General features: G+C 40.4%; 3 protein-coding genes across 7 annotated transcripts; all 3 read right to left on the reverse strand.

The window, feature by feature from the left end:
• Window positions 1–1,780: 1,780 nt before the first annotated feature.
• LOC127781319 (uncharacterized) lies at window positions 1,781–3,682 on the reverse strand. Its single transcript, XM_052308258.1, has 2 exons — window positions 3,423–3,682; window positions 1,781–2,602 (listed from the first exon to the last, which is right to left on the reverse strand). Exon 2 carries the CDS (start codon window positions 2,521–2,523, stop codon window positions 1,819–1,821), a length of 705 nt encoding a protein of 234 aa, XP_052164218.1. The 5' UTR covers window positions 2,524–2,602; window positions 3,423–3,682; the 3' UTR covers window positions 1,781–1,818.
• Window positions 3,683–6,870: 3,188 nt separating this feature from the next.
• On the reverse strand, window positions 6,871–8,772 carry LOC127781467 (thioredoxin-like protein CITRX, chloroplastic). The gene is made up of 4 exons (XM_052308420.1): window positions 8,448–8,772; window positions 8,195–8,317; window positions 7,298–7,378; window positions 6,871–7,183 (listed from the first exon to the last, which is right to left on the reverse strand). Exons 1-4 carry the CDS (start codon window positions 8,694–8,696, stop codon window positions 7,067–7,069), a joined length of 570 nt encoding a protein of 189 aa, XP_052164380.1. The 5' UTR covers window positions 8,697–8,772; the 3' UTR covers window positions 6,871–7,066.
• Window positions 8,773–9,360: 588 nt separating this feature from the next.
• On the reverse strand, window positions 9,361–25,981 carry LOC127781680 (pre-mRNA-processing factor 39-2). 5 transcript variants are annotated; one of them, XM_052308686.1, is made up of 13 exons: window positions 25,785–25,981; window positions 24,989–25,086; window positions 24,646–24,734; window positions 23,665–23,832; window positions 22,251–22,605; window positions 22,017–22,160; window positions 18,643–18,795; window positions 18,446–18,559; window positions 17,989–18,066; window positions 17,722–17,871; window positions 15,156–17,015; window positions 11,192–11,242; window positions 9,361–11,062 (listed from the first exon to the last, which is right to left on the reverse strand). In XM_052308686.1, exons 1-13 carry the CDS (start codon window positions 25,849–25,851, stop codon window positions 10,979–10,981), a joined length of 3,411 nt encoding a protein of 1,136 aa, XP_052164646.1. In that variant the 5' UTR covers window positions 25,852–25,981; the 3' UTR covers window positions 9,361–10,978. The 5 variants fall into 5 exon arrangements, with proteins under 5 accessions (XP_052164646.1, XP_052164645.1, XP_052164644.1 ...); XM_052308685.1 differs by having other exon boundaries at window positions 24,590–24,741; XM_052308684.1 differs by having other exon boundaries at window positions 9,362–11,062; window positions 24,590–24,819.
• Between the last annotated feature and the right edge of the window lie 611 nt (window positions 25,982–26,592).

The raw sequence follows: 26,592 nt of genomic DNA on the forward strand, positions 1-26,592 counted from the left end.
ATTAGTTGGTAGGCTATCCCTTTTGTAATTGGTGTGATTTATCCCAAAAGCTATATTTAAACTAGATTAGGACTATTATCTATCTTGAGAGGCCTGAATCATTGTAAAACTAGTTGATACCCTACGCTTTGCTCCAAGATATGTGGACGAATGCATATTATACATTATAGAAAATGGTATATGAAAATGGTATATGTATATGTTTAAATAATGTGAAAATGATGTGGAGATAATGATTTGACGTTGCTTGCATATTGAGTTCTAAAAATACAAAAAAATTGTAAATAATATGTCATGTTTGAATGATATTTAAAATACTCTAGATAATAATTGCTAGTGGATAATAATATGACACGCTTGCATATGATTTAAAATACTCTAGATAATAATTGCTAGTGGGTGATGATGTGACACACTTGCATAGAGCTTTAGGAGTTAGTGGACGTCAACTTTATAGTAAGATAGGATTCCATGTCTCCCGTCCTCTTATTTCAATCTCGCATATATTCTAGTATTAACGTACCCTATGTCCCTAAAATACTGTTATTGGGTTTAACCCTTTGACAATTGCAATTTACAATTTTTTTTGCTAGAATTTTTCATGATAATTTATATTGAATTTGATTGAAATAGATACAGAGGAGACATCCCCTCGAGAGCGTATTCTAGGGTCGAGCTCACGCTTGGAGCGAAGGCAAGCCTGATTTTTATTGAAAAAAAAAAAAAGAGTATGGGCTCCCGAGGCCACACTTTAGGTGAAACGGGCACACGGAGATAGATTTAGGAGACATTTGATAACGTATCATCCCTAACTTTGTGAGTTGCCCTAGCCCCATATCTAGTGACTCAGATAGTGAAAGGTGTCAATCTATATATGCATGATAGACGGTACAAACTCGTGGCTGTATTCAGCTGCTCTGCATCGCGGCTGCAGCCGCTGCACTGCAAATCCGCAACAATTGGATCAACAATAGAAACACTGTTCAAGCTGCTGTTGTCCAGCTGCAGTATCTAGCTTCCGAACAGAGCCCATATCTTTAATGAACGGGACTATCTACACAACTTGTGACAGAAAATCCCGCCCTGTGTCAAGCAAACTTTTTATCATTCGATTAGCTTTAAGATTCATGCACAACAGTGATAATATCCTTTTTCTCGCCGCACGAACGCACGAGCGCCGCTCTCGCCTCCTCCAGCATGCCACTGCCCAGCCTCGGCGCCTCACCGGCAGGCCAGATGGCGCGAACAGCATTCCTCCGCCAGCCGCCCAAGTCCACCGCACCCTGATGGAGGTCCACCCTCCACCGGCCACCGGAGTCCACCACACACCACCGGACCTTCGTCGTCCACGGCCATCCCTCTAAACCCTGAGAAAACCTCCCTCTTCCCCCTTCCCAATCCCCTCCCACCTTGACCGCAGCCCAAAACCCTAACTGTTCAGGGCCGCTGCCACCTCCCCAGAGCTGCCACGATTCACCTAAGATGGAGGAGGTTGGCACGAATTTTAGCACGGATCTAGCGGTCAAAAATTCAATAGAAATCCCCCTTAGTTTCTGTCGCATGAAGTTAGCAATTCCATTAAAGAACTCTCATGCAAAATAGTAGTGCAACTGAACATCTCAGATGCAAAATATTTTCAGGGATCATCTCATAAGCATTTTCTAATATAGGTCGAACTTGCTTCTAATTTTCTACTTCCAAAACCCCCAGAACTGGTGTCATTTTCAGGTCAAAATAGATCCTGAAGTCTGACTACTGCAGGCATTCCACCCAAATATAGTAGCAGTGGTTTATAATCAACTGATTAGGCACTTGAGATCAAGAAAACATTTCAAATTCGTTGGGCTGGGAAACACTCTCAATGGCATGGATCAATTTCCTCCGTGGACCTACAGCATCAAGACCCATATCTTTTAGCTGGTTCATTGTAAGGGAAACTATCTGATACATTCCCAGCTTTTCACTGTCCAGTATGTCAACAAACCATCCGAAACCACAAGTGAAAAGCCAATTCTTCAGCCCACCAAATCCAGCAACCCGTCTCTCGAGAAGTCGTGCTCGCATTATCCTATTCGTAACTTGGGAAGAAATAACTGGCAGCTCTTCCTTATAAATGTTTCCAAATGAATTTCCTGCTTTCTCAATATTCTCATGAAACTGTCCTTGGATGGAAGCATGGTTTGCTTTAACAGGGGCAACAGGATGGTGTGAAGATGTAGCAATTTCTTGAGCTTTCTTGATGTTGGCAGAAACTTTGATGCCCTCTAGAAGTGGCTCCTGAGCTTTGTTGGTTGTCATCTGCTTTGGATGCTTCTTTCTTGCAGCATCACAGTTTTCCATGCTCTTTTTGGCTAAGCAAGCTTGTTCACAACTTATTTTTTGCATATCATCCTGAAGACTTGCAGCTGCAGGTGATGGTGGAGGGATCAGGATGATGATTCGCTGCTTCTTGACTATCACCCAGTCATCATTCTCATCAATCAAAACCTCTGAAGGTGGTTTGTTACCATCGATGCCTGACATGTCTGCTGCCCAGTTTATAAAATGCCCTTCTTATGGGAAGCTCAAAATCTCCTTACTGTTTAGAAAAGCTACCTACAGGCTACAAGATGAAAAATACACAGAAGTTTAATACTTATCTTATATTTTCAAGAACCATAGAGAATTGAAATGTTAAGTACAGTTTGAAAGTTACATGTTGGTAATTTCGGATCCATGGAACATATAGTTAAGTATACAGTTCAATATAATTAGTGACCCTCTGGCACAGACACAAACACATATCAAGGGACTCAGGACACAACATGACACATTCACATGGATTCACCGTGTTTCTGAAAATGCCAACATGATGACATTGTTGTGTATAATAAAGAACAATCGCATCATTTTGTTTCGCCTATGTGCAACGGCTAAAACAATAGTCATCAGCAAGCATGAACAAATGCATCATACATGCTTTCTCAATTAGAACACTCATAAGTTTTCCTAGTTAGTACATAAACCATGCACATTCCATACACACTATCCTGATTCCTGTGAATTATAATCAGCATGAAATTAATATTGGCTCATCAGACAAACTAAGAACAAAAATGAGGATAATCGGATGGGTGTGTTCCATCAAACACCAACTACGAAACAAAGTCGCCGGTGAGGGATGGTACTCCGGCGCGCACGCTAGCTAGCGCAATCTCGCAAAAAGAGGAAGCGCGGCACAAAGAACGCCGCATCTGAAATCCCCCAAATTCCGGCTTAGGCTAGACGGTGCAGCAGCCGCGAGCAGCTTGCAATCACGCGCCCAAAAAAAGCTACAGATTCCGCTGATTTCTCCCCCGACCCTTGCAGCAGGGGGCGGACCTAACTGGGTACTGGTGGAATGAAATCCTCCACTGATCGAGGCGTGGAGAGCGGTGGAATACCTTGGAATCGATGCGAACGAGATGGAGGCCGGTGGAATGAGGCCCCGGCAGGCGGCAGCGTCGCGCCCCCCCCCCCCCCCCCCTGGGGTGGCTCCAAACCCGGCGGCCGGCCGTGCGCGCGAGGAGGCCGAGCAGGGGAGAAGGGCTAGGGCGGGGTTGGGAAGGAGGAGGCGCCTCCGGGGCCAGTTCGCCGGCGGCTGCGTGCGCGCGGCGGTTCTTTTTTCTTTAAGCACGAAAGATGGGATAAACTGTGATGATCGGTGTGACTGTCAACGGAGACGGATAGGAATGATTGGATCCAAACTTGGGTAAGTGGTTTAGTTTCCAACTTTTTTTTCGAACTTTCAATTTTTTCATCAGATCAAAAATTTTTTACACACACAAACTTTTAACTTTTTTGTCATTATAATTTCAATTAAACTTTTAATTTTAACGTTAACTAAACATACCCTCCTAGATAATTTTCCGTGCTTGGAAATGAAGATGCCCGTTGATCCAACCTAATCTAATGGTTTACAATACAAAGGTACCTATAAAAAGGTACTTAAAAAAGTGGGCTAGATATTAGCTTTTAGATTGGTTGAAAGGTTAGATGGGTAATTTTGTCTATAGTATCATATTAGATCGGTATAGGAAGTTCAGTTCTTCTTGATAAATCTACTGTTTGGGATCATGGAGCAGTTCTGTATGGTGAATGGCCCCGGACGTATTATGAATTTCCCGTCATCGATTACAGGGAACAAACATGTGCTTAGAGGTGGAAGAGAAGGTCCGATCGCACATACTGAAAGAGCTATATAATTGATCAGTAATCCATTAATCGCAAACTGTGTAAATGACAATAAACTAGTAATTGGTCAATAGCTAAGGCCATATGTAACTGTGAAAGAAAGCATAATTAAAATTAAAGTATATCTTGCTTTCGCACAAATGGGTTTACAAGAATGACTAAAAGTCAAATTTTAGATATCAACCATTAGAGGCAAGAAGAAATTAGATTTGGTTTAGTGGATGAAGCTTGCGTAGGTGGCAGTGATATAGTGGATGAAAACAGGATCGAGCAACAAGTGGAAATGAGAATTAGTGAATTGGGGCTTGCATCCAGCGGGCAGTTCGTCAATCTAGCTAAAAATTAATTAGGGTGTAGCAGCAAACAACGGAGACGACTACCGATCGGATGTCCAATGCGATTGTTTTCATCGGACGTCTCTTCTACTGTTGGATCCACATACATCATTTTCTGTCCATCCGATAAAAAAAACTATTACCCACATGCAGTATACATGGATAAAGATTTGACCGCGCATGCACGGTACAAAATGAAAGAGGTGCATGGAGCTTCAAACCTTTTTTTTCTCAAAAACCATTTATCTGATTTACAATCTGATTGCACAGTTGTATTTGTCGTAATTAAATCTCTATAACAAGATATCACATCATTATATTCTGATGAAAAAATACCAATGTTTCAACCGTTGAACTTGGATGTTTCACGTGTGAGAAATAAATGTTTCATTTTGAATTTGACTATGTTGCACATTTTAAATTTTATGTTGCAGTAGATCTTTATAAATGTTGCACATGATATTATTTAGATGTTTCAATACGTATTTTCTAATGTTTCACTAGTTCAATTTAAATGTCGCAGCGATGTTTTTTGAGTGTTTCAATAAATAGGTGCAGTGTTGCAACACTTATAACTCGATGTTTCATATATGGAATAAAAATGTTTCAATTAGGATCTAACAGTGATTCATTCTTCATATTTATTTTTTTCATCAAAATATAATCAACTAAGATCTTGTTTTAAAGATTTAATTGCAATGGGTATAATAGTGTAATCGGACTGTACATTTAATAAATATTTTAGGACAAAAATAGTTTAAAGTGTTTTTTTCATACAGTACATACTTTACATGAGAGTGAAGTACTAAGGAAAAAAAGTAAGAGAGAGAGATGTGCAGGCATACAGTAACTTAAGAGAAAAGATGAGACAATAGACATGCATGTAGGTCATGAGCAGGATCACATCCGATTTTCTTTGATGCGTCGGACGTTCGACCGCAAGCATTTCCGGCAAACAACCATGAATCAGTTAGAGGTTGTTACGGCTGATACAATTACTAAATCACCATTGTAGTGCTTTTTTATCCCTAAATTGCCCTTTAGCAAATTAAGGGTCGATACTGAGTAGTTTGAGAGGTACCTATGCAGATTCAGTGACATTCCCCCCGTGACATTCTTGGTGACATTGAATCACTGACATGTGGTACCCACATGTGTCTGGACCCACATGTCAGTGACTCAATGTCACCGAGAATGTCAGGGGGAATGTCACCGAATCCCAATCCGGTACCTTGGGTACCTCCCAAACACCTTGAAAGCTCTCACGCGAGCATTTACCTTTTTCTAACATGTGCTAGTTGTGATCTTTGCATGCTTGTTTAGCTCTATATTCATGCTCGTGTAGAAAGTGTGTTTGCATAGCTCTTTATTTGGTTTGCTTCTTGTTAAATTGCCTAAGTTGAGTTTCATGTGTTGCCTGGATTATCATACCATAGTGAAACGTCCAAGTCATTTACTCATTTGTTTTGTCTTTGCACGGACCAAATTATCTGCTATAGTGCCAACCAAATTGTCCAACTGCATCTATAGTCGGACTGGCCGATTTAGTATCGGACTATCTAGTTCGGTCTAATTTTACTGCAAGTTTTTCAGCACCCCCCCCCCCCCCCTCTCTCTTCCTCTCTCTCTTCCCCTTATAGACGACATATCCAATCTTCGAGACCCTTTTTAATTGGAAGATGGTTTAAGAAATTTGAATTTCATATAGGTTGTAAAACTTGGGCTGCACTAGTCTTAAACATTAGGCGCTAGGTTAGTTTAACTAGATGATATCGAGCGTGTTGCTACAGAGACAGTTTTAGCAAATACTTAAGAGTACAACGATTGAAAATGAACATGAACTATCAAGATGAAGGGGGTTATTTGGTTTGCTTCCAAAGTTTGTCAAAGGTTGTTACACCTCATGTGAGGCAAGTTTGACCAAGTTAGCCTATTGTTTGGTTCAAACCACACTTGTGACAAGATTCTTTCTTATCTATTATGGCCCCACATGTCATCAACTCAACATAACTAAGGTGTGGCTCATTTTTTGTAAGCCACAACTTAGATAAGTGTGGCATAAAAGTATGATGAATGGTGGTAAACTTAATACGGCATCCAAACAGCCCCCAAATCTATCGGCTCAACTTCCTGATGTTGTGAGGTCACGCGTGTGCTCCTCTATAGAAGTAATTCCAGTTAGTGGATTGTAGCTATAATAGGTTTTCTTGTAATTTAATTTTAGTTGTTAGCCTCCCTCCCTAGTCATCATAATCTTGAATCTTGATAATCATGAGGGCAGAGCACAAAGGTGCAAAAACTGTTTTATCTTGAACTAGGAATAACTGAATTATAGAGTAGCTTGTTAGTCTGAGGTACGAACCCCACATTTAGCATACTACATTCCACACGCAGACTCTGCGTACTAGAAGATTCAGAACCTTCCCACTAAAGATCACAAAGCTCAAATCTATCACATCTACTAGTGGCTAAAATACTTCAAACATCAAAATCTCAGCTATGTCCCTATATCCTAGCGATCACAATTCATTATCAATGATATTTCTGATCATATCAATAGGAATCAGTCCCTCAGTCCTTAGGGCGTCTTTGCTTTGATCTGGACTGAAGAAATACAGTGTTGGAAGTCCTCTTACCTGTATTTTTTCACCCATGGTGAGTGTTCAGAAAACATTGTAAAAAAAGTTATAAACCTAAACAAAACTATGATTACTAATTTCTTTGCTCAGTGTGTGCAATGATGTGTATACCTGCATATCTCTTGCAAGTTCATATTCATCATCGGTATCCACCTTCACAAATAGAGCATTGTTTTCATATTCAACTGCAAGCTGACACATTATATGGCAGAAATGTTGAAATCAGTTGATAGTGCAAGAGGATGCAAAAAATGAGTTTGCATTATATACTTATATATGGCACTTGGTGAAGTTACTTGAAACCTATAAGTATTATAAAAGAATATTAGGGAATATCTAGATACAAATGTGATGGAAACGTTATTGTTGAATATATTAAATCGAAGTCTCTTCAATAAATTCAGATTGTCAAGAACACCGGGGTGGAGCTTGCAGGAAAGGCAATATTGTCTCTGACAAATTCAGAGACTACAAAGAATACCACCAGCGTAACAGCCACAAATTTCAGGGAAGATTTTGGAATGGACATAAGGCATCTTGCACTGGCTATATCATTCCCTTTCCTTATTAGGCACAGGCATACACGTTGGGTCTGCCATTTCTTTACTAATCTAAGTAGAAAACGGTTAAAATTGTTGTAGTCTCATTTCGGATTAGAATCTTGTTAAGTAGTGCTTAATCAACAATACTAGAGTATTCATGGCACATGACACCTCCTAACACCCCTGTTCAGTTTGGTGCTAGCTAGACATTCAGAGAACCCTAAATCATACAAATGTTTTCAAAATCATGTGACGCTTTACTCCCTAAATCAGTTTAATGTATGTTTTCAAACATATGTGAAGTTTTTTTTTTCCTTTTTCTTATGACTGTTTCCTTCTTTCATTGCTAGTATTAACTCTACGTGGGAAGGGTGCGCCAACTTGTCATTTGGTCAGAGAGTGTTGCCCAACGTGAGAGAGAAGCAAACACTACACGGGGAACGTAAGATTTGCAGGGCACATATACCATCTCGATGTCCTGGGCCATGAGGACGCAGGGTCCGCACCACGTCGCGTAGAAATCCACGATGAGGGGCACCTTCCTCTCCCCCCTCACCAGCTCCTCCAGTTCCTTGGCCGTCACCTTCTTCTGCAACCATGAAATGAGGAAGGAAAGATAAATCCCGTTTCAGATACCGAAGTAGGACTCGATCGAGCAGACTCCTCGAACGTAGCCAGGCTCACTGCCAAATGCGAGTCGAGCCTGGGCAGGATCGTACCACGAGGTAGTCCGGGGCGATGTATTTGCCGGAGCCTGGGACGTAGGTCTCGGCTGCGGCATTCCGTCGAACGCCTTGCGCGCGACCCCCACCGAGGATGACGCCGAGGCCGACGCCGCGGCCGCGAGAGCCACCATCGCAGGAGAGGGAGGCCGTCGGGGTGGAGTTGCGGCGCGGGCGGAAGGCGCGTCCGGGGAGGGTTGGGGCGGCGCACGCCGGCAGGAGGGAGGCGGCCGCGGCCATGGCCATGGCTGGGGGGAGCGAGTGTGGGAGAGATAATCCTATCCTGTCTCTGCCTCGCGACTCACGAGCTGTCGCTACTCTACTCGAGGAAAAAAAAAGGCAAGTTGTCGTTTGTGAAAAAGCCTTAAAATTTTGGTTTTCGCTAAATATCTGTCTTGGAATAAATCCCCACCTTTACTTTAAAAAAACTACCGTCACTTATTACAAAATTCTTTCAAAGTGAACAAACATTTAGACAACATCATAAATACTAAATAAAAACCGATAGTACATAGGAAGAAAACAATTAGGCCCTGTTCCTTTCCTCTAAAATTTGAGAATAAACTTTAGGATTAAAATGGCACGCTTTTCAAACTGCTAAATAGTGCATTTCATGCGAAAACTTTTTATATGAAAGTTATTCTAAAATATCAGATTAATTTATTTTTCAAGTTTGTAATAATTAAAACTCAATTAATCACACGTTATTACCACCTCGTTTTATGTAAAACACTTAATCGTCATCTTCAGGAGATTCAAACACCACCTTATTGAAGTATTTGTAAATCTTCATCTATAGTTAGCGAAAATCTACATAACCGTAACTTATAAGCTTCAACATGTAGAATGTATGAGCTCCTTGTTTTCTTCACAAATTTGAAGCTTGTGCCCAGAACCATAATATAGGACCCACATATTCGCACGAATCTTAAGGCCATCATAGAGCAATAATATAGGACCCGCAATGCTACAACATACATGTCCTTTCGTAATCTTAAGCTAAACCTATGAATAAAAAAGACTATTCACCCAAGAATCAAAGGGCAAATGTATGTTGGATTGCAGGGACAGTCTTTGAGTTGAACTGAGCCACCAAGGTCACCAGCTCCAGTTTTTTCCGATTCGACCACCGGTCAGGTCCCTTTTTTTACTATGCTCTTGCTATTCTCCCAGTATATGAAGGTGGAATAAATAATGAGGTTGTCTACGACTCTTCGTTCCTCTTTGAACGCCAAAGCTTCTATTCTACTTAATTAATTTGTGCTGAAAATTCGTGTGAAAACAATTGTGCTAAAAACAAAGCACCAAGAATAGGTCTGTTCAGATCTTCAAATTGAAATTCAGTTTACAATTATTATGTTTTTAAGCGAAAGTAAAATAGCCATGAGAACCAGGCAAATAACACTGGGACCAAACAGTCCTGAAAAACGGATGCCATGTCTGTATCGTTCATAAATCAGGCTTTCATTGAGAACACACAACTTGGGATTCACTTTCCAAACACATTGTTAACTCAGATTTGTGCTACCAATGCCGACGTGAATTTCTCCGTCGGCTAATACACAGCTCCCAGCTACTGCTCTGCTGCAATGCCATATGTTTACTGCAATGATCATCTCCTTTTATCTTTGTCACCTGATAACCATTTACAACACTGACTTAACTGAAATGCTGCACAAACCACCCGATACATTGAGACGGAGCATCTGATATAGTGATATGTTAAAAATCGTGCAATGCTGAAATGACCACGCTGAAAGTACTACCAGCTCAACAAAAATATCTGATTTCAATCTCTCAGATCACTGGGGAACGCCAATAGCATTATCATACGATGCAATGTTCGGACGTGGATGGAACTTTGCATGCCAGGGGCACAACAGGTTGGCCCCCTAACTTCTAACTACGTAACATCAGGTTAAGGGCAGTAGAGCACATTTTCCAGTTGGTGTATACATTTTGTGTTACCTTGGTTGCAGATACTGCTGCTGCTGCGATATTTCCAAATCTTGTGTATCCGATACCGTACATACACTATATATCCATACTGATGACCTGGTAGAAGGCATCACATTACAGCATAACTTTTTAAGATATCCCTGCTTGAACTCACGATTTTCAGTGAATGAAGATACGCATTTGAATGCTTGACCAGGTGACGGTAATCAAGTTCTTCGGCATACCAAAGACGCCCTCTATTCAGCACAAGATAGCTTGCCAAAGTCCAAGTCCCTTGTTGACAAGCGTATCAAGGTAGCCAGATAAAGAACATAGATTGCCGCAGCCCATGTCACTTGCTGACAGAAAAAGCATGATTGCATTATAGGTAACACCGAACTTCAGATCTGTTACATGGAGATGCAAGCATCGCTGTTCTGACAGTACTGCTCCAGTGTCATCCCATGGAACACGTGAACATCCCTTTCCTGAGATATTTTGATGGATAAATGCATCCAATGGCACCGAGACCATTAATTGGAATTTCACGGATCCTTTGCTAACAATGCACATGGGCAATACAACATGAATTAGCGATTTGAGTGCTGAGATTGTGGGGTGGACGGATAGGATAATTCAGATTGTTCGCCACTCCGTAACTTAGAGCCATCACTCTGCAGAAAACAAATAATGAGTAGAGTCACTCTTACAGATTAAAGGCATCATTCTCAAGAGTATCCACGGAAAGGACACAATATTCTTCAAACTGATTTAAAACATAACACGTCGATATTAAACATCACCTGTGATGCTTCGGATTGTTGACCATGCTCCATCTTCATGTTCCTTGCATCCTGAAAAGAAAACAGTTCCTGAGAGCAATTGCCAGATAAGATATAACTGTTGAACAGTAAGAAGCTGAGATGAATTTAATTATGAAGCGAGTAAAAAAATCGACAAGAATGCATAAGAGAACTGAAACTACTAGAACAATGAATTACTAGAGAAATCTCAAGACCCATTGGCACGCCGTTTGTTTAACATGTTCATGTTGTTTAATGCGCTTTTGATTTAAGGCCTCTAAAAGGTTTATGGACAAAATAACTAGTGGATTTATTGGATAGATGCCTGACTGCTTAATATTCACAAATGGATAGATAGGATATAAAAAATAAAATGTGGTGGATATTGGTGCCTAAGGGAAAGGAAGTCATTTTTTTATGGAGCTGTGGAGAAGGCCGCCATGCAGTGGTTCCACATCATTCCGCATAGCTTGGCTTGATCTTTAGTTTTTCACTTTTCCTTGGATCTGTGGTTTGTTTCTCCATTTTGTTTCCATTTTCCTAATTTCCCTTAATTGTTCTCAATCTTTTATTCTCTACTATTTTTTGTGTGTATGATTATATTTAATACCACACGTCATAAGGAGTGGTTGCAACCTTGGCATCTATGAACTGAACTGGATTTGTTGGATGAGGAGAAGGGTGGATAGTTTGGCTATTTGTAGATGTTAAAATTATGGCATGTTTGATATGAATGCTATATCAATTATTTAATTGCTACCCTGCATCCAGAAGGACATGCAAAACTTGATCTTGGGAAGGAGCAAATATTAATGCCCACCAATGGCAGAGCTTCATGGAGGCCAGACTGGGTTCTGGCCCCTCCAGCTCCACGCAAGTTACACTACGTTGAATGTAGGTTGTATTAATAGATAGTGATTAGCCATCGTTAACAGCTTATTTATGTAGAACTCATTAGTGGCTCCCTCTTGATAGTCTATGAAGCTCCGTCACTAATGCCCACGTCTCAAGTATTTATGAAAATATAAATGTGGATATGTTTTATTTGCTACATCATACTCCCTTCGTCCCTAAAATACTTGTCTTAGATGGTCAAAGGCAAATTAAGCAAGAGACTAAAAGACTACCATGCCCTTCATTAATACGGAGAGAAAACGAGGGGGAGAAAACAAGAAGGATGAGGGAGTACTATTGGTTTGATGGTTAAAATGAGAAGAAAAGGTTGAAGTAATATTAAAAATGGGTGGTCAAGGGTTATTGCTGATGATGTTATCATGTTCCCCAGACCTTCCGAAGCAGACCTTTCACTCATTACACAGATCCTTGATCTGTTTGGGCATGTCGCGGGATCTCAAGACCAATATATTAAAGAGTTCAGTCACTCCTATTCAGTGCTCGGAGGAAGATCTTGAGATCATTTCTAATGAATTGTCTTGCAAAGTATAGGGGTTTCCATGTACTTATCTAGGCCTTCCCCTCACAATTCATAAACCTACCAAAGCAGCTCTGTTGACTTTGGTTGATAAAGTGGCTGATAATCTCCCGGGTTGGAAAACCTCCCTCATGAATAGAGCTGGTAGGGTAATTACGGTCAAGGTGGTCCTCACGGCAATTCCTATTTATCTCATGATGGCAATGGGCCTTCCTAAATGGGTGATCAAAGCTATTGATAAAAGACGAAGGGGTTTTCTATGGAAAGGACAGGAAAATGTTAATGGAGGCAGCTGCCTAGTTTCTCAGGATCGTGCTTGCTGGCCGCTCCAATATGGTGGTCTTGGAATTCATAACTTTGAGAAACTAAGATGGGCTCTAAGAGTGAGGTGGATATGGCTCCAAAAAACCGATCCCACAAGGCCATGGGCTGGGTTGCCCATTCAAGTGTCGCAAAGTGTTTGCGCCCTTTTCAACATTGTGGTGGTTACACAATTGGTAATGGTGAGGAGACCAAGCTTTGGACTGACCATTGGCAGCAAGGGAAAACAATTGCGGAATGGGCTCCTGGCCTCTTTCTTTTGAACCCGAAAAAACGAAAGAAGCAGCACAAGCTCTAACTAATAGAACATGGGTAGATGATATACAAGGAAGCCTCACTATACAGGTTATTTATGAATATCTGCAGCTATGGGACTTGGTGGATGGGTTGATTTTGCAACAAAATGTGTTGGACCAGCATGTTTGGAAGTACTCTGGGTCAGGATCTTACACAAGTAAATCTTCTTAATACTTACTTTGTGGGATCCATCAAATTTGCACCTTGGATGAGAATATGGAAAAGTTGGGCTCCTCTACAATGCAAATTCTTCACATGATTGGCAGTGAATAACCGATGTTGGACTTCCGACCATCTTGCCAAGTTCAGGTTGCAACACCCGGATGCATGATTTGACCATCCAACATCTCTTGGTCAAATGTGTTTTCTCCCGACAAGTTTGGTTATACATCATTGAGAAGATAGGAAGGGCGGTGACAGCACCTCAGCCTTCTTCGACTCATTTCTCTAACTGCTGGTTTAAAGCCATCCAAAATGTCCCTAAGGAGGAGAAGAAGGCCTGAATTCCTTGTTCATCCTAGTGGCTTGGGAAATTCGGAAGCGTCGTAAAGATTGTGTTTTTAATGGGGCTACGCCTAATATTTCAGTGGTTGTTCAAACCATGGCTAGGGAGAGTATTCTTTGGAGCATTGCTGGAGCCAAAGCACTCCATGAGCATTTTTGTAGGTCGCTACCTCTTGATGGCTAATTCCTCTTAGGGGTTGTTTTAGTGGTGCGTCATGTTGTGACGCATTTTTTCCTTTTTTTGGGTCTCTTCGGGGATACTTTGGATCTCTCTTGTAAATATTTCTCTTCTTCTTAATGAAATGAAGCACAGTTCTCCTGCGTTTTCGAAAAAAGAAAATAGGTCTAGTGGAGTCCACTCTAAAAATACAATCTTTGTGGGGGCATTTAACTATTTGCCACTTTTATATTTGGTGTTTAACTATTTGCCACCCATATGTCAATGACATGTGGGGCCCTCATGTGCCTATGACATGTGGGTCCAATGGCAAATAGTACTTATTTGACACGGTGGCATTGACATGTCTAGTTAACATTTTTCTATATCCAACTCGTGTCTAATTTTGTGAAGGTACTAGGACCAAATTGCTTTTGTTGAGGATTAGCAACTTGTGACATGTAAGTTTTGTCTAAAATTGCCTTCATTTAGTCCGAAGGCTTTAAGTTTCCTATAGATTCCACATGAGCGTAAGGATTATTTATGTCAAATGTATCTTTTTTTTCTACTAATGCCATTTTCTTATATGTAAGTAAAAATATCAAATAGGGTTTGCTCATATATATCCTAAAAACTTTCACGTTCAGATTCATATAGATCAGCAATACTTCTCATACATATAATTTTGGCATTGCAGTATCATACTGGTTCGCGAGCCGGTCAGTCCATTGGTTCATAGTTCACTAGTCCGTGAACTTGTGGTCCAACTGCCAAATCAGCCGGGTCAAAAAATGTTATGTGTAAATAGTTTTCTAAACTAGAATGTACTAAGCCTATATCTAATACAAATTGGTCATATGTATATCATAGCTGTCTACCCTATCAGATAATTATTGTGCCTCGGTTAATTTTGAGCCCATCATGATTCACGCAAGCTTCTAGGTTTTCCCTGCTATGCAACGGTTTTTTTTTCTTTTGCACAGGCCAGGTGCAACTGGAGTGGCCCAGCTGGCAGCAGTGGCCAGACGCGCGAGTAATTGAGTAAGGTGCAAGCGTACACAAGGGGGCTCACATGGTTAGCAAATTACATGGCCAGGTGGACCAAACAGCCAGCAGCAACACCGCCAGCTTTAGATGTACTAATGTTAACATGACATAGTAGCAAAATAAGTCACAGTGGTTCTAAATATCGATGAGAATTCAATTAACACTTATTTTGTTCTTTTTTAGGTCGGGTAGAATGAGATTAGTACCTGAGGATTTAATTCACAACTCTGAGAATTGGCCCCTTCTTGGTTTGTTTGCTGTTGAAGGTATTGCTGCATCTGCTGTTGGATAAACTGTTGCTGCTGCTGCTGCTGCAAAACTACCATTTGCTGCTGTTGCTGCTGAAATAGTTGCTGCTGTTGCTGTTGAAATAGCTGCTGTTGCTGTGTCATGTTTTGTTGCTGCTGTGGCATCTGCGAGAGATACTGTTGTTGCTGCAATAATTGCTGTTGAAGTAGCTGCTGCTGCAGCTGTTGCTGCTGTTGATACATCTGCTGCTGCTGCTGCATAAGATACATTTGCTGTTGTTGCTGGAAATAAACTTGCTGCTGCTGCACAAGTTCGCTTTGATGATCCATTTGAGATTCATGTTTCTGCGGTTTATTTTGTTCATGTCTAGTATCCCCCGAGGAAGGTAACTGACTGTATTTTTGGTCAGGCTGTTGCTGAAGTGGCAGTGCATGCTGCTGTAGCTGCAGTTGTTGTTGTTGTTGCTGCTGCTGCTGCTGTACTTGTTGCTGCCAAAGTACCATCTGTTGGTTCAGCTGTTGTACCTGCTGCATAAAATTTTGCTGGAGATGCTCAGTTGGAAGCTGCTGCTGTTGCAGGCTCTGCAACTGCTGATTGTGCTGGGCCTGCAGGTAGTACATCTGTTGCTGGTAGTATTGCCACATCTGAGATGCATACCCCTGCATCGTTTGGAGGTGTTGCTGGTCTCCCTGGTTAGGCTGTGCAAAGATTTGAGCTTGACTCTGCAAGGATGCCTGGACATTCTGAGGAATTTCATAAGCAAGCCCTTGCTGCTGTGTATTTTGTTCAGCCAAAGAAAGCTTGTCGGATTGGTGCATTTGAGAACTAACAATCTGGTGCTGAAGTTGAGTTTGAGATGTCACTGCAGTGCTAGGTGAAAATTGGGAAGATGTGGTAGCTGGTGTAGTTGCCATTTCTGAGCTGGATGGTCTTGCACAGTCTGGCAGCTGTTGTGGCTGTGAAGATTGAACATGCTCTTGACTGAGTGCAGATACTCCCCTATCATGTTGAGTTGCATCTGGACTATCACTAGACTTCTCTATATTTGCGTTACTGAGAGACATATCATCCTTTGTTTCCAGTTGTCCCTGGATTTTATCATGCTTCTTTTCCTCCAACTCAGGAGATATTCGAACTGGATCAGGAGAAGTTTCTTCCTTGGGTAAGCTTGCCACAGATGGAGAATCAGATCTTGAGCATATTGCTCCTTGATCAACACTAGCAGATACATCAATGGTGTTAGCTTTGTCTAGAGCACTTATCTTGGAGAAAGAATTAGATTTGGAAGGAGAATCACATGTAAATGATTCTGCATGGGGAGCATTCTCACATACAGATGGATGAGATTCTGTTGTCTGATCATTTTGTTCACATGACTCGTGAGCACCGTGTGCACTCACTTGGTTTTGCATTCCAGATTTGTCCAAGTTATGTTGACTATCAGTCATGTCAATGCATTCCTGAGCTGTATCACCAACCTCATGATGCACATCAACATTCCCTAATATGTTCTGCTCTTCTACTGTATGTCCTAATCCTGAATCCACAGTACTCTTGTCCACTTGCAACCCAACCACTTTATCAACTAACAGAGAAGTATCACTTTTGCACAACTGTTTCAATGTTATTGCGTCTTTTGGAGAATCATCTTGAGAAACAATATAACTTTCAGTTCTTCTCCTCTTGTTATTCTCTTGCAGGCTATTCTCACTGTTACAATACTGCTGCAACATGTGCCTTGTGTTGTGAGGGAATAGTTTGCTGTGCCGAGCCCATGCCTTTCTGAGATCTCTAACATCCCCGTAAAGGTCAACAAACTGCAAGCAGGAGATAACTAAGGCCAGAGAAATAACTTATGCAGGAAGCAATGAACAATTATAAAGAATCTAAGTTTGTGCTGCAAGCAAGTGTACTGAACCTTTCACAAGCATGACTAGCAAAATAGAGCAAACATGAGGCATCTATATGTATGAGTAGTCAAAAATTTGGCTAGAACTGGCTCGAAAGCAATAAGTTGTTTGGATAGACTATGGGATAGTATATACTTTAAGGTGCTAGGTGAAACTTTGGTGAGTAATGGCGCAAATAGAAGCTAGAAATTGTCAAACTAAACTCAAAATGAACCATTGAACATTTGTTTCCCCTTCAGAGGATACAATCACTGCTACTAACTACACCAGAACTAAAGTTAAATGAGGCATTTAGTTTATTCTACCCCGAAATTGATAGCACAGGGTTTCTGCTCATTTCAATGCCAACCAAGAACCAAGAAATAGGGCCATACACCAATGTAATAAGATCCAGACATCCATGCTAGGTTTGAAGAACCTGCAGATTGGGTTATCTGTCCTGTTATTAAAAATCTAAATGGTGAGGCGGAATGGCAGATCAACCCAACCCAATGGCAGGAAGTGATTGCAGTAGTTAATCAAGGAGGTTTACTGTTTAATGTCTTAAAAACTATAACATATGCACTGAATTGTAACAAGCAAAAGGACGAACATCGAGTCAAAACTCTCTAACCTCCAAAAATAGCAATGAAATATCTTCACGGTCTTCAGGACTTAAAACTGTTGATATATCAGATCCAGGAACTACAGCATTAGAAATAACAGAATCAAGTATAGGAATTTCTGTAGGTCCTCCATGTGTACTCATGAACTGCATGAATCCCTGATGAGAATAAAAATACATCAACAGATCCCCATTCAATAAATAAATAAATAACATAATGGATGTAGAGTCCCGTTGTTTACTCAACACAAGAACAATATTCATTACACAACACACCTTGATCAAAGCTTTACAGGGTGCTTGTTTTATCCCGTCAACAAATACTTCTTTAGCTTCACTAATGTTATGATTTACCTGTAGAATATAGAGCATATCAACTGAAAAGCAGGAAGATGCATAATGGAAGATGCAGAAAGTAGTTAGTGAAGAATATTGCACAAGAGTATACCCTACATAGGTAATCTGCCAGAACATAAAATAAGTTCCTCATATCTTACCATAGAGGTACACATAGTAATACAGCAAACCCTAATTCCAGTACATTGCAAACCATCATGGAAATGGGAATATATGCTAGAGAGTAAGAAATACAATCTAGTGATCTACAGGTTTCTTTCACATAACACATAAATGATGCCTCTGCGGAAAGCGTGAAATGGCAAATATATTACAACTTATTCTTAACCAAATTCATATGAACATGATATCAGTGACAAAGAACTCTGTCTCCTACCGCATATTTGAATTGTGCAAAATTTGTGTACAAGTCTGGAAGAATTTTAACGTTCTTCTGCAAGGCATCCTGAATTGCAGTCTCATATATTTCAGAAGCTGCTTTAGTATTTCCCTGTGAACAATGAATGGTGAGATTGAATGATAATATGATGGAGAGAACATAACTCTTAACCACAGAAAAATCTGGTAGTATACCATGCGTTTCTCCATGTTTGCCAGCCTATTAATGTTCGCACAGAAATTCGAAGTAAGATTATTGCTTCCTTCAATAAAAAGAGAACGGGCACCTTGTGCATCACCAATTTGCTCTTTAAACATCGCATAATACATGTGGAATGTCGGGACTCCCTGCTTGGTGGGAAAAAGCAGAGAAACTAACATTGATATTCCAAAATAACAAGTGAATAAGCTATAGGCATCTTTCCAGATGGAGAAGACAGAATGCTAACACTGGTTAAATTCATTTTGAGAAATGCATGGTCACACGACTCATATTCTTAAGCTCGATATAGTGTTTCAGAAACAGAATTTACGCTATATTGCAAATGACTGAAATTGGAAACATATAGGAGTACATCACTTAGTGGATGGATGATGTTAGTAAATTGAAAAGTCAAAATGGTAAAGCAGTTAATACTATTGGTCTATTACTAACTGAAGGAAAATGTATATATATAAGCTGCTCAGTTAAATGAAGCAAATGGATTGATTTGGAGGAAAATAACAAGAAATTGAAGCAAAGAACTCAAGAAAACTTTTTTCCACCCACACGATGGAATAATGGCTCATAAAACCCACAGCAAGACAAAGTCAGAATTTCGGTTGGTGTTGCTAGTGGTGGCTAATGCATAATAGTGAAAACTTTGATAAAGAATGTCAAAAGAAGCTAAAGAAAAGCTGTAGATATCAGCAGCACCATGAATGGTTTTAAGAAATATGATGTTAGGGAACTGTTAAGATGTTTAAAAGTAACAAATTCAAGTCATGTGAGCACTGAAAATACAAAGAGAAACAAATGAACTGTACTTAGTACCAAAGGTTACTAGATACAAAAAGAAGAGAGATGGAAGAGAAAAATATTACTCCCTCCATCCACAAAAGTTATACCTATTACTTTTATCACCAAGACAAGGAGAAATTAAATCATCTTGGATGTTATAAAATCAAGGAGTAAATGCAAGCATGCAACCAATGAGTATTTAGATGACTCCTTGGGTTCTAATCAAACATTTAATTTATCTCTCCATTTAAGTCTTGCATGCATAAAGACTACAAATAGGAACAACTTATTTGGAAAAACTCAAATGTGAAATATGTCTAACTTTTGTGGGTGGAGGGAGTTATTGAATAGTCCCACATTGGTTGTGGAAGGGCAAAGGACCTAAGGTATAAGTGGGGGAGCCCCTCACCTCAATGGCTAGCTTTTGGGGTGGGAAAGGCCCTTTACGATCCTACAATTGGTATCAGAGCCAGGCTAGGTTAACATCTCTGACTCGATGGACACGTGTGAAGGCCTGATGGACCGTGGGTGCCTGCGGAGCCCGTATACCTGATGGACCGTGGGCCTGTGGGGGCCTGAATACGGTGAAGGGGCGGTGAAGGGCTGAGGGACACCAATGTGTGAAGGGGGAGATTGTTGAATAGTCCCACATTGGTTGTGGAAGGGCAAAGGACCTAAGATGTAAGTGGGGGAGCCCCTCACCTCAATGGCTAGCTTTTGGGGTGGGAAAGGCCCTTTACGATCCTACAGAAGTATGGTAGTAAATGGGAACTGAATACCGATGCAAATTTTTATGACCACTGACTAAATACCCATGCTTTGCTATGGATAAAAACGAATTATACACTTTTTGCATGATGTTTTGGTATGATAAAATTGCATTCTAAAGATGAATAAGGTATTATGTGGAAGGATTGGTTTATAGTAAGATTGAAGAACATAGAGAGGTAGTTGGTAAGGGTTGCTGCCACCACCACTGCCTTCTTTAAAGAAGTATAGAAATATATCACGAATTAATTGGAGTCTCTGAAAAAAAACAGAGACAATCCAGTAGGTGTTTTTGTGGTGTTGATTTTGAAATGCAATTTTAGTGAGAATACACGTGAATACTAGCATTTAGCAAGGACATTATCACTGCAATTAGCTAATATGTGTCATGTTACATGTATTGTGGTTACTGCAATGCATACAATGATGCGCATGAACAGTGGGCCCAGTACAAGGATTGGAAAAACTTTACCGTGTCAATTAAGTTGTCTAGATGTACAAATATTTTATTAATTATGTAGAATAAGGCTAAATTACTTGCAATAGGAATGTTTCTAAAGATGAGGGCAGATTCCAATTAGTCCATTCCTAAATAATAATCGGTATATATGCATCAGATCCTACAACAAGAATGAACGCAGAGAACTCCTGGCATATGCACATCATTTTTTTAATATCACATCCACTTAAGTAGCCATCATGAACAAAAGATTTAGAATTTAAGTGCTTCCATTTTCTCCATTATGAGGTTCTGAAATCTTTATGCCAAAATGAAAATGATCTTAAAAATACAAAAGGACTACTGGTTCTTTTGTTTGACTGTTACAATAAGGGATAGATAAAAATCTGAATGTGTGCTGGGCTATAGTTATCTGAATTTCGCAGCCATAGCAAGGACAAACAAGAATGCAGTACCAGCCTGGAAAGGTAACTTCAAATGTTCATCTTTTCATAATATTACTGTTCTGTTTTATGCTATGCAAGCAAGTACAGGTATGCAAACACAGCCAAATAACTGCTGAAAGAGTAAAAGAAGTCAATAATAAAAAGTAAAGATAATGAATATGGAGACAGAGGGACTGTTTGGTTTTTTAGCAAGTTTAGCCCAGCTAAGATAGGCCAAACTAGACCAGTTAAGTTAAAACCCAATGACTTGTTTGGTTCTGTTCCTTTGCTCCATAAAATTGAAATAAGATGTGTTTAAGAAAGGATAACAATATCTGAGAAACATCATATCTTGTTTTGTTTTGAAATGTTTATATCCAACAGGTATAATCCATGAACTAGATAGAAGATAACTTTGCGTTAAATCGGTTAGCAGTTGTTGGTTTGCTGCCCTTAAATTTGATAGCATGTTTGAAACCACTTATTATCACTTATTCCTATTCATTCTCATTTTTCATAGTTACTGACTAGCTATGGAGACAAGGGATTAAGAACAATTACCATCAAGAAAGTTTTCCCATGCAGGAGAACCAATCTAGCCCTGCCAGTGGCAAGTTTTCCCTACTATTATTAGGCTAGTTTTTTTGGTTGTCCAGGAAAGACTTTATTCCAATCCAAACACACGGAAATAAATCTACAGTGCTTGGCAGTCACCACTACAGATAATGAGTTAACATGAGACTATCTATTATTTTGAATCTCCTTCAAAAACTTTAGCGAGTTTAGCCTATAATTTTTGGAATCAATAAAACACGTCTTAATGATAACATAAATTGGTTCTGCACATCCTCTCTTTTTTTAACATGAGTTTAAAAGAATATAATATGTATCGAGACAGTAATTTGCCAAGCAATACCTTCACAAAATATGATGACGCTCGACCAAGAGCATAGCTTGCAATCTCTCGGCCACCCTTAGCATCCACAAATTCCGCATAGCGGATCCAAAATTCAGAATAATTAGCACAAGGGATCAAACACCTCTCATAAAGTTTTACAGCCTGTTATTGAAATGAAAGGATACAATATGTAATCAGATGTTAGGATGGATGAAGCTAGTCAGAATGGCAAAAAATCTACAAGAAAAATACCCAGTCAAAATCGCCCTTCTTCTCAACAAAGTCAAGATACCGGTGCCAGTTTTCAAGCTGGTCATCATCAAGTGGCTTGACATGAAAAAATGGTCTCTTTATGGATGCCTCGAAGCAAGAGATTTCTTTATCGATTTTACTGGACCTTTGGTAGAGACTTTCCCCAGAAAGTAAGTACTGCTTGACTGCATCAGCCCTAAGGTGCCCACTATGTTCATCAAGTAAGGCAGAAATCTTAATTGAAGCATCCACTTCAGAATCCTCAGCCTTTATCACTTCCAAAGTACGCAAGTTTTCTGATGACCTTTCAGCACCAGCAGCCTCATGTTCCATCAAAGTTACCAACTTTCTGAAGCTGATAAGGTTTGCAACAAAAAAATAAAGGGAAAGTCAGACTTTTAACAATTGGCACATTGACAGACTTTGTTACATGGAATGTTCTGGCATCTTACTGCCCTAGGTGTTGACTGCAACTCATACAACTACAACTACCAAACAGTTTGGATCTATTGACCATCCTAGTACATGTTTTTTAACATTTCAGTGCAAGGTTATTATTTGCTATGATCTTCAGAAGGTGGCCTTGGATTATAACAAACACAGCAAATCCTTGTCTAACATTGAGAGAGAAAAATAGCATCCATTGCAGAGAGTAAAAAATGGGATGTTAAGGCTGTCTCTACATTAATTACCATCTATCTATTTGCCCATAATAGTATTACCGAATTGTTGTTGTTCATATTGATACCATCAGCAAGCGCTAGTTTTTCATTAAAGAAAAACGAACATGATGCTACCACACATGACACAACCAGAGACCTAAACATCTCAGAAATGGTAAAGAAAAAACAGTATTGTGTTTGAGGTTTATATATATAATTACTCATGAACCAGGCCAAGATCAAGGATTAAAAGTTTCATTGGGTTTAGGATTGGAGTCAACAGCTGCTGTGGATTGGTGCCATGGGATTAGGTACCCAAAAAGCTTTTGGCAGAAACCACATCCAGTTAAGATATGCACATAGCAGGCTAGCACTAATTCCAACTTTGCTAGTTAGTTTAGATTGATATCTCTATTTTTTTCCGGTTAATCTACAGTTTCCAGGTTATATATGTTACCTATATATGAAGGTAGTCTGCTTGTATGAGGGGAAGGGAGGGATAAAACCTTGTAAAGGTATTTCCCACCAAAACAGCCTATCAGAGTCCTAGTTGCATTGGGGGAGAAATCCATGTGATGTGACAAGGGGAGTTCAGCCCTATGTTTTTCTTGTGTATCCTTCATAATAACAGCGATGATAAAAGGAGGAACGGTATAGAACTAAAAGGTATAAGATATGGATCAAGAGATCAAGAACTACATGCTGCAATGGTAGCCAATGTGATATATAAAAAGAAGATATTATTGATATACCTCTCATAGTACCGACGCAACTTCTTTGTAGGAAATTTTAGGGTGTCAATATAAATTGTAGCAAGCTGAATTAACTGCTTTTGAGATTTTTCAAATTCTATGTACTTGTCCCATAGGTGATAGCACAAATAATCCTTCCCAACAAGAGATAAAGCCCTTTCGAATAATCTGCAAAAATTAAAAAAAAAAGTTTAGTTGATGGAGTAAACTACAGCAGAAACGTGATGAGACATATCACAAGCTGGCCTGATCAGAGGACCACCTGAAAATCACTGCAGGCTATTTCAACATTGCATTTTATGGCATGTATATCAATTTCCGTATATTCCGGGTCAACTTGACCAGGTATGTTTCACAATCAATAGTACACCCACAAAAGTCAATAGTTCATTTGGTGCAAATTTTCTCTTCAAGCACACAGAGATTAAGAGATAGAAGGCCTAGTTCGCCACTTCATCAAGCAGCACCAAACGAAAACAACCCAACCAAAAGTTTCATGCTAGAAGTATATGCATATGCAAACATTCCTGACCTATTTTCTTAGTACCAAGTTACCAACCAATCAGTAAACACATAGTATTTCTGCCATTAACCTTACTCAAACATCTTGGAACCTTGGATAAATAACACAAAACTATTATTGCTGGTTCAGGTAATACATCAGTTTAACTATTTAGAAAATGGTTTTAACTATTTAGAAAAGGGTTTCATCATGATAACTTTATTTGAAAAATGCTTCCTCTTGCCTTTTCTCTCAATTACAAAACATAGATACTATTGCATCATCATCAGAATTGTTTGCATGGAGATCAAAGGAACTAGAGAAGATTCAGCTGCATCAGAAATTGTTTACTTCAACATCTAAAGAAGAAAATGTTTAGCTTCAAACACAGATTACACATGTTCTTTTTTTTTTCGATTTCACCTTCTAATATGAGCAGGCTCTTCATATGTGCACATAGCAAATCCACAATAACTGACCCAAAGATCAATAGAGTGAGGCACTGCTTGGACTGCTTGTTCATACACCTCCTCCACCTCTTTGTTTGTGCATAGTCGTGCTTTGTGGGCTGCATACTTGATCCAGTAGCCATAGAACAAAGGAAATTCCAATAAGAAGTTGTGGTACACCAAGTCAATAACCTCAATGTCATTCTGAAAGAATGCAAACATCAAAAACCAGAGGCTGGCTTAACATAGAATAACAGAATGCAAGGGAATTAAAGAAAAACAAATCATATTTCCAATTTATGTATGCAGATGTAAAGGAGATGTCATTAAATTACATAAACAAACTAAAGTGAAAAGGAAACATTTCACTAACCATTGAAGTTTCTTCAGCAGCTTTAATTAATGACACCCAAGCATCAAAGTCGTGTCTGTTGCTATCACGTAATGACTGAATGGTGTTCTTCAAAATATCTGGTATGTAAAAGAATACTCTAAGTCCAGCACATTCTTGAAATGCAAATCAACCACCAATTACTGTCAACTAACTGAAAGACAAGATATAGCCATATAGGAAGCTTTCCTGAATTCATATCAGAAAGTAAATGACAGTGCAACATTATCCTAAATCCTACGGGACTAGAAATCCTTGGTGTATAATCATATTCCAAATTTTCAACTCCTCTGTCACCAGACATGGCCCACAATGTTATTCGTATGACTTGATCTGGGCACAACCTAAATATAAGGATAAAATTTTGATGGTTTGAACCAAGAAATTGTACGCACTACGCAGTGGCTATGCAGTGCAACATGCCAACAAACAAAGCCCTAAAAACCAACTCATAGAGCTTGAAGTGTCGACTGCTGAAGCCAAGCCCACAAGCATCCACACAACTCCACAATCTCTCTGCTTCATAAACAGGAACGAAGAGCGCCCTGCTCCTCAGCTAAAACAAGTGTGGTACAAAACTCACATCACCCCCACAATAGTTTTGGATTCGGATGGCTCCTCCAAGCTAGCCTAGATCGCAGGGCACACGGTTCACGAATTCGGGAAAAATCTTACCGACAAAAAAAAAAACTCACAGCCAACTGGAGCTCACAACGATTTTGAACCAATCCTATCCCCTCGGACAAAAACCCCCCACACCCCCAGCGACTGGGCTCACCTAGTTGCGACGGCAAGGGCTCCGGCGCCGGCGCGCCGGCCCCGGGCTGCTCCTCCTCCTCCTCCATCTCCGCCGTCTCCGGGCGGCGCTAGGGCGGCGGGGGTCGGGGAGTCGAGTCGACGAAGGGGGCGGCGTTTGCTTAGCCTACACGGCGGCCCAGCCCTTCCCCTGCCCGTTGCTTCGGTCGGTGGTGCTGTTCACACTTCACACCCTCGTTGATGGGAATAGAGGAGGACTGGAGGAGGAGGAATAGAGGGTGGGCTGGTGGGCTGGGAGGCCCGGCCCAATCGTTGATGGGATGGGCTGTGTCGTCCATGGTCTGGTCTGTAACAGTGGGAATAACATTGAGTTTGAATCACATCCTTCGACCGCAATACCACGTATAATGTGTTCCTTAACTCTAAAAACTAGTGCAAGCAAAATATTAAAGATGGTTTGGACAGTGGTTTTAGCTGACATGGTATCTACATGGCTGGTTTGACTTAGTCGTCATCCCACGTGGTGTTGACGTCGCACTAAAAGCAAGATTAAAAAACTTTAAAAGTAAGAAAAGGTGGGGGTCCACCTGTCAGCCTAATAAAAAGCTAAAAAAAAAGTGGGACACACATGTCGGTGGGTCATCCCCTCTCTCCTCCTTCCTCTACTCAGTGGGACCCCACATGTCGATGTCCAATCTCTTGGACGGGCTTGTTGCCATCGTTGGGGCCCACGAGGAAGAGGGGGCCATGGATGCAGATCCCGAGCAGCGACGCCAGGTGTATAGGCTAGCGAGCGGAGAAGGGGTGATGGAGTCCAGCTCTTGGGGGGC

This window comes from Oryza glaberrima, chromosome 8, assembly GCF_000147395.1.
Source record: "Oryza glaberrima chromosome 8, OglaRS2, whole genome shotgun sequence".
In the NCBI taxonomy this organism is placed as follows: domain Eukaryota; kingdom Viridiplantae; phylum Streptophyta; class Magnoliopsida; order Poales; family Poaceae; genus Oryza; species Oryza glaberrima.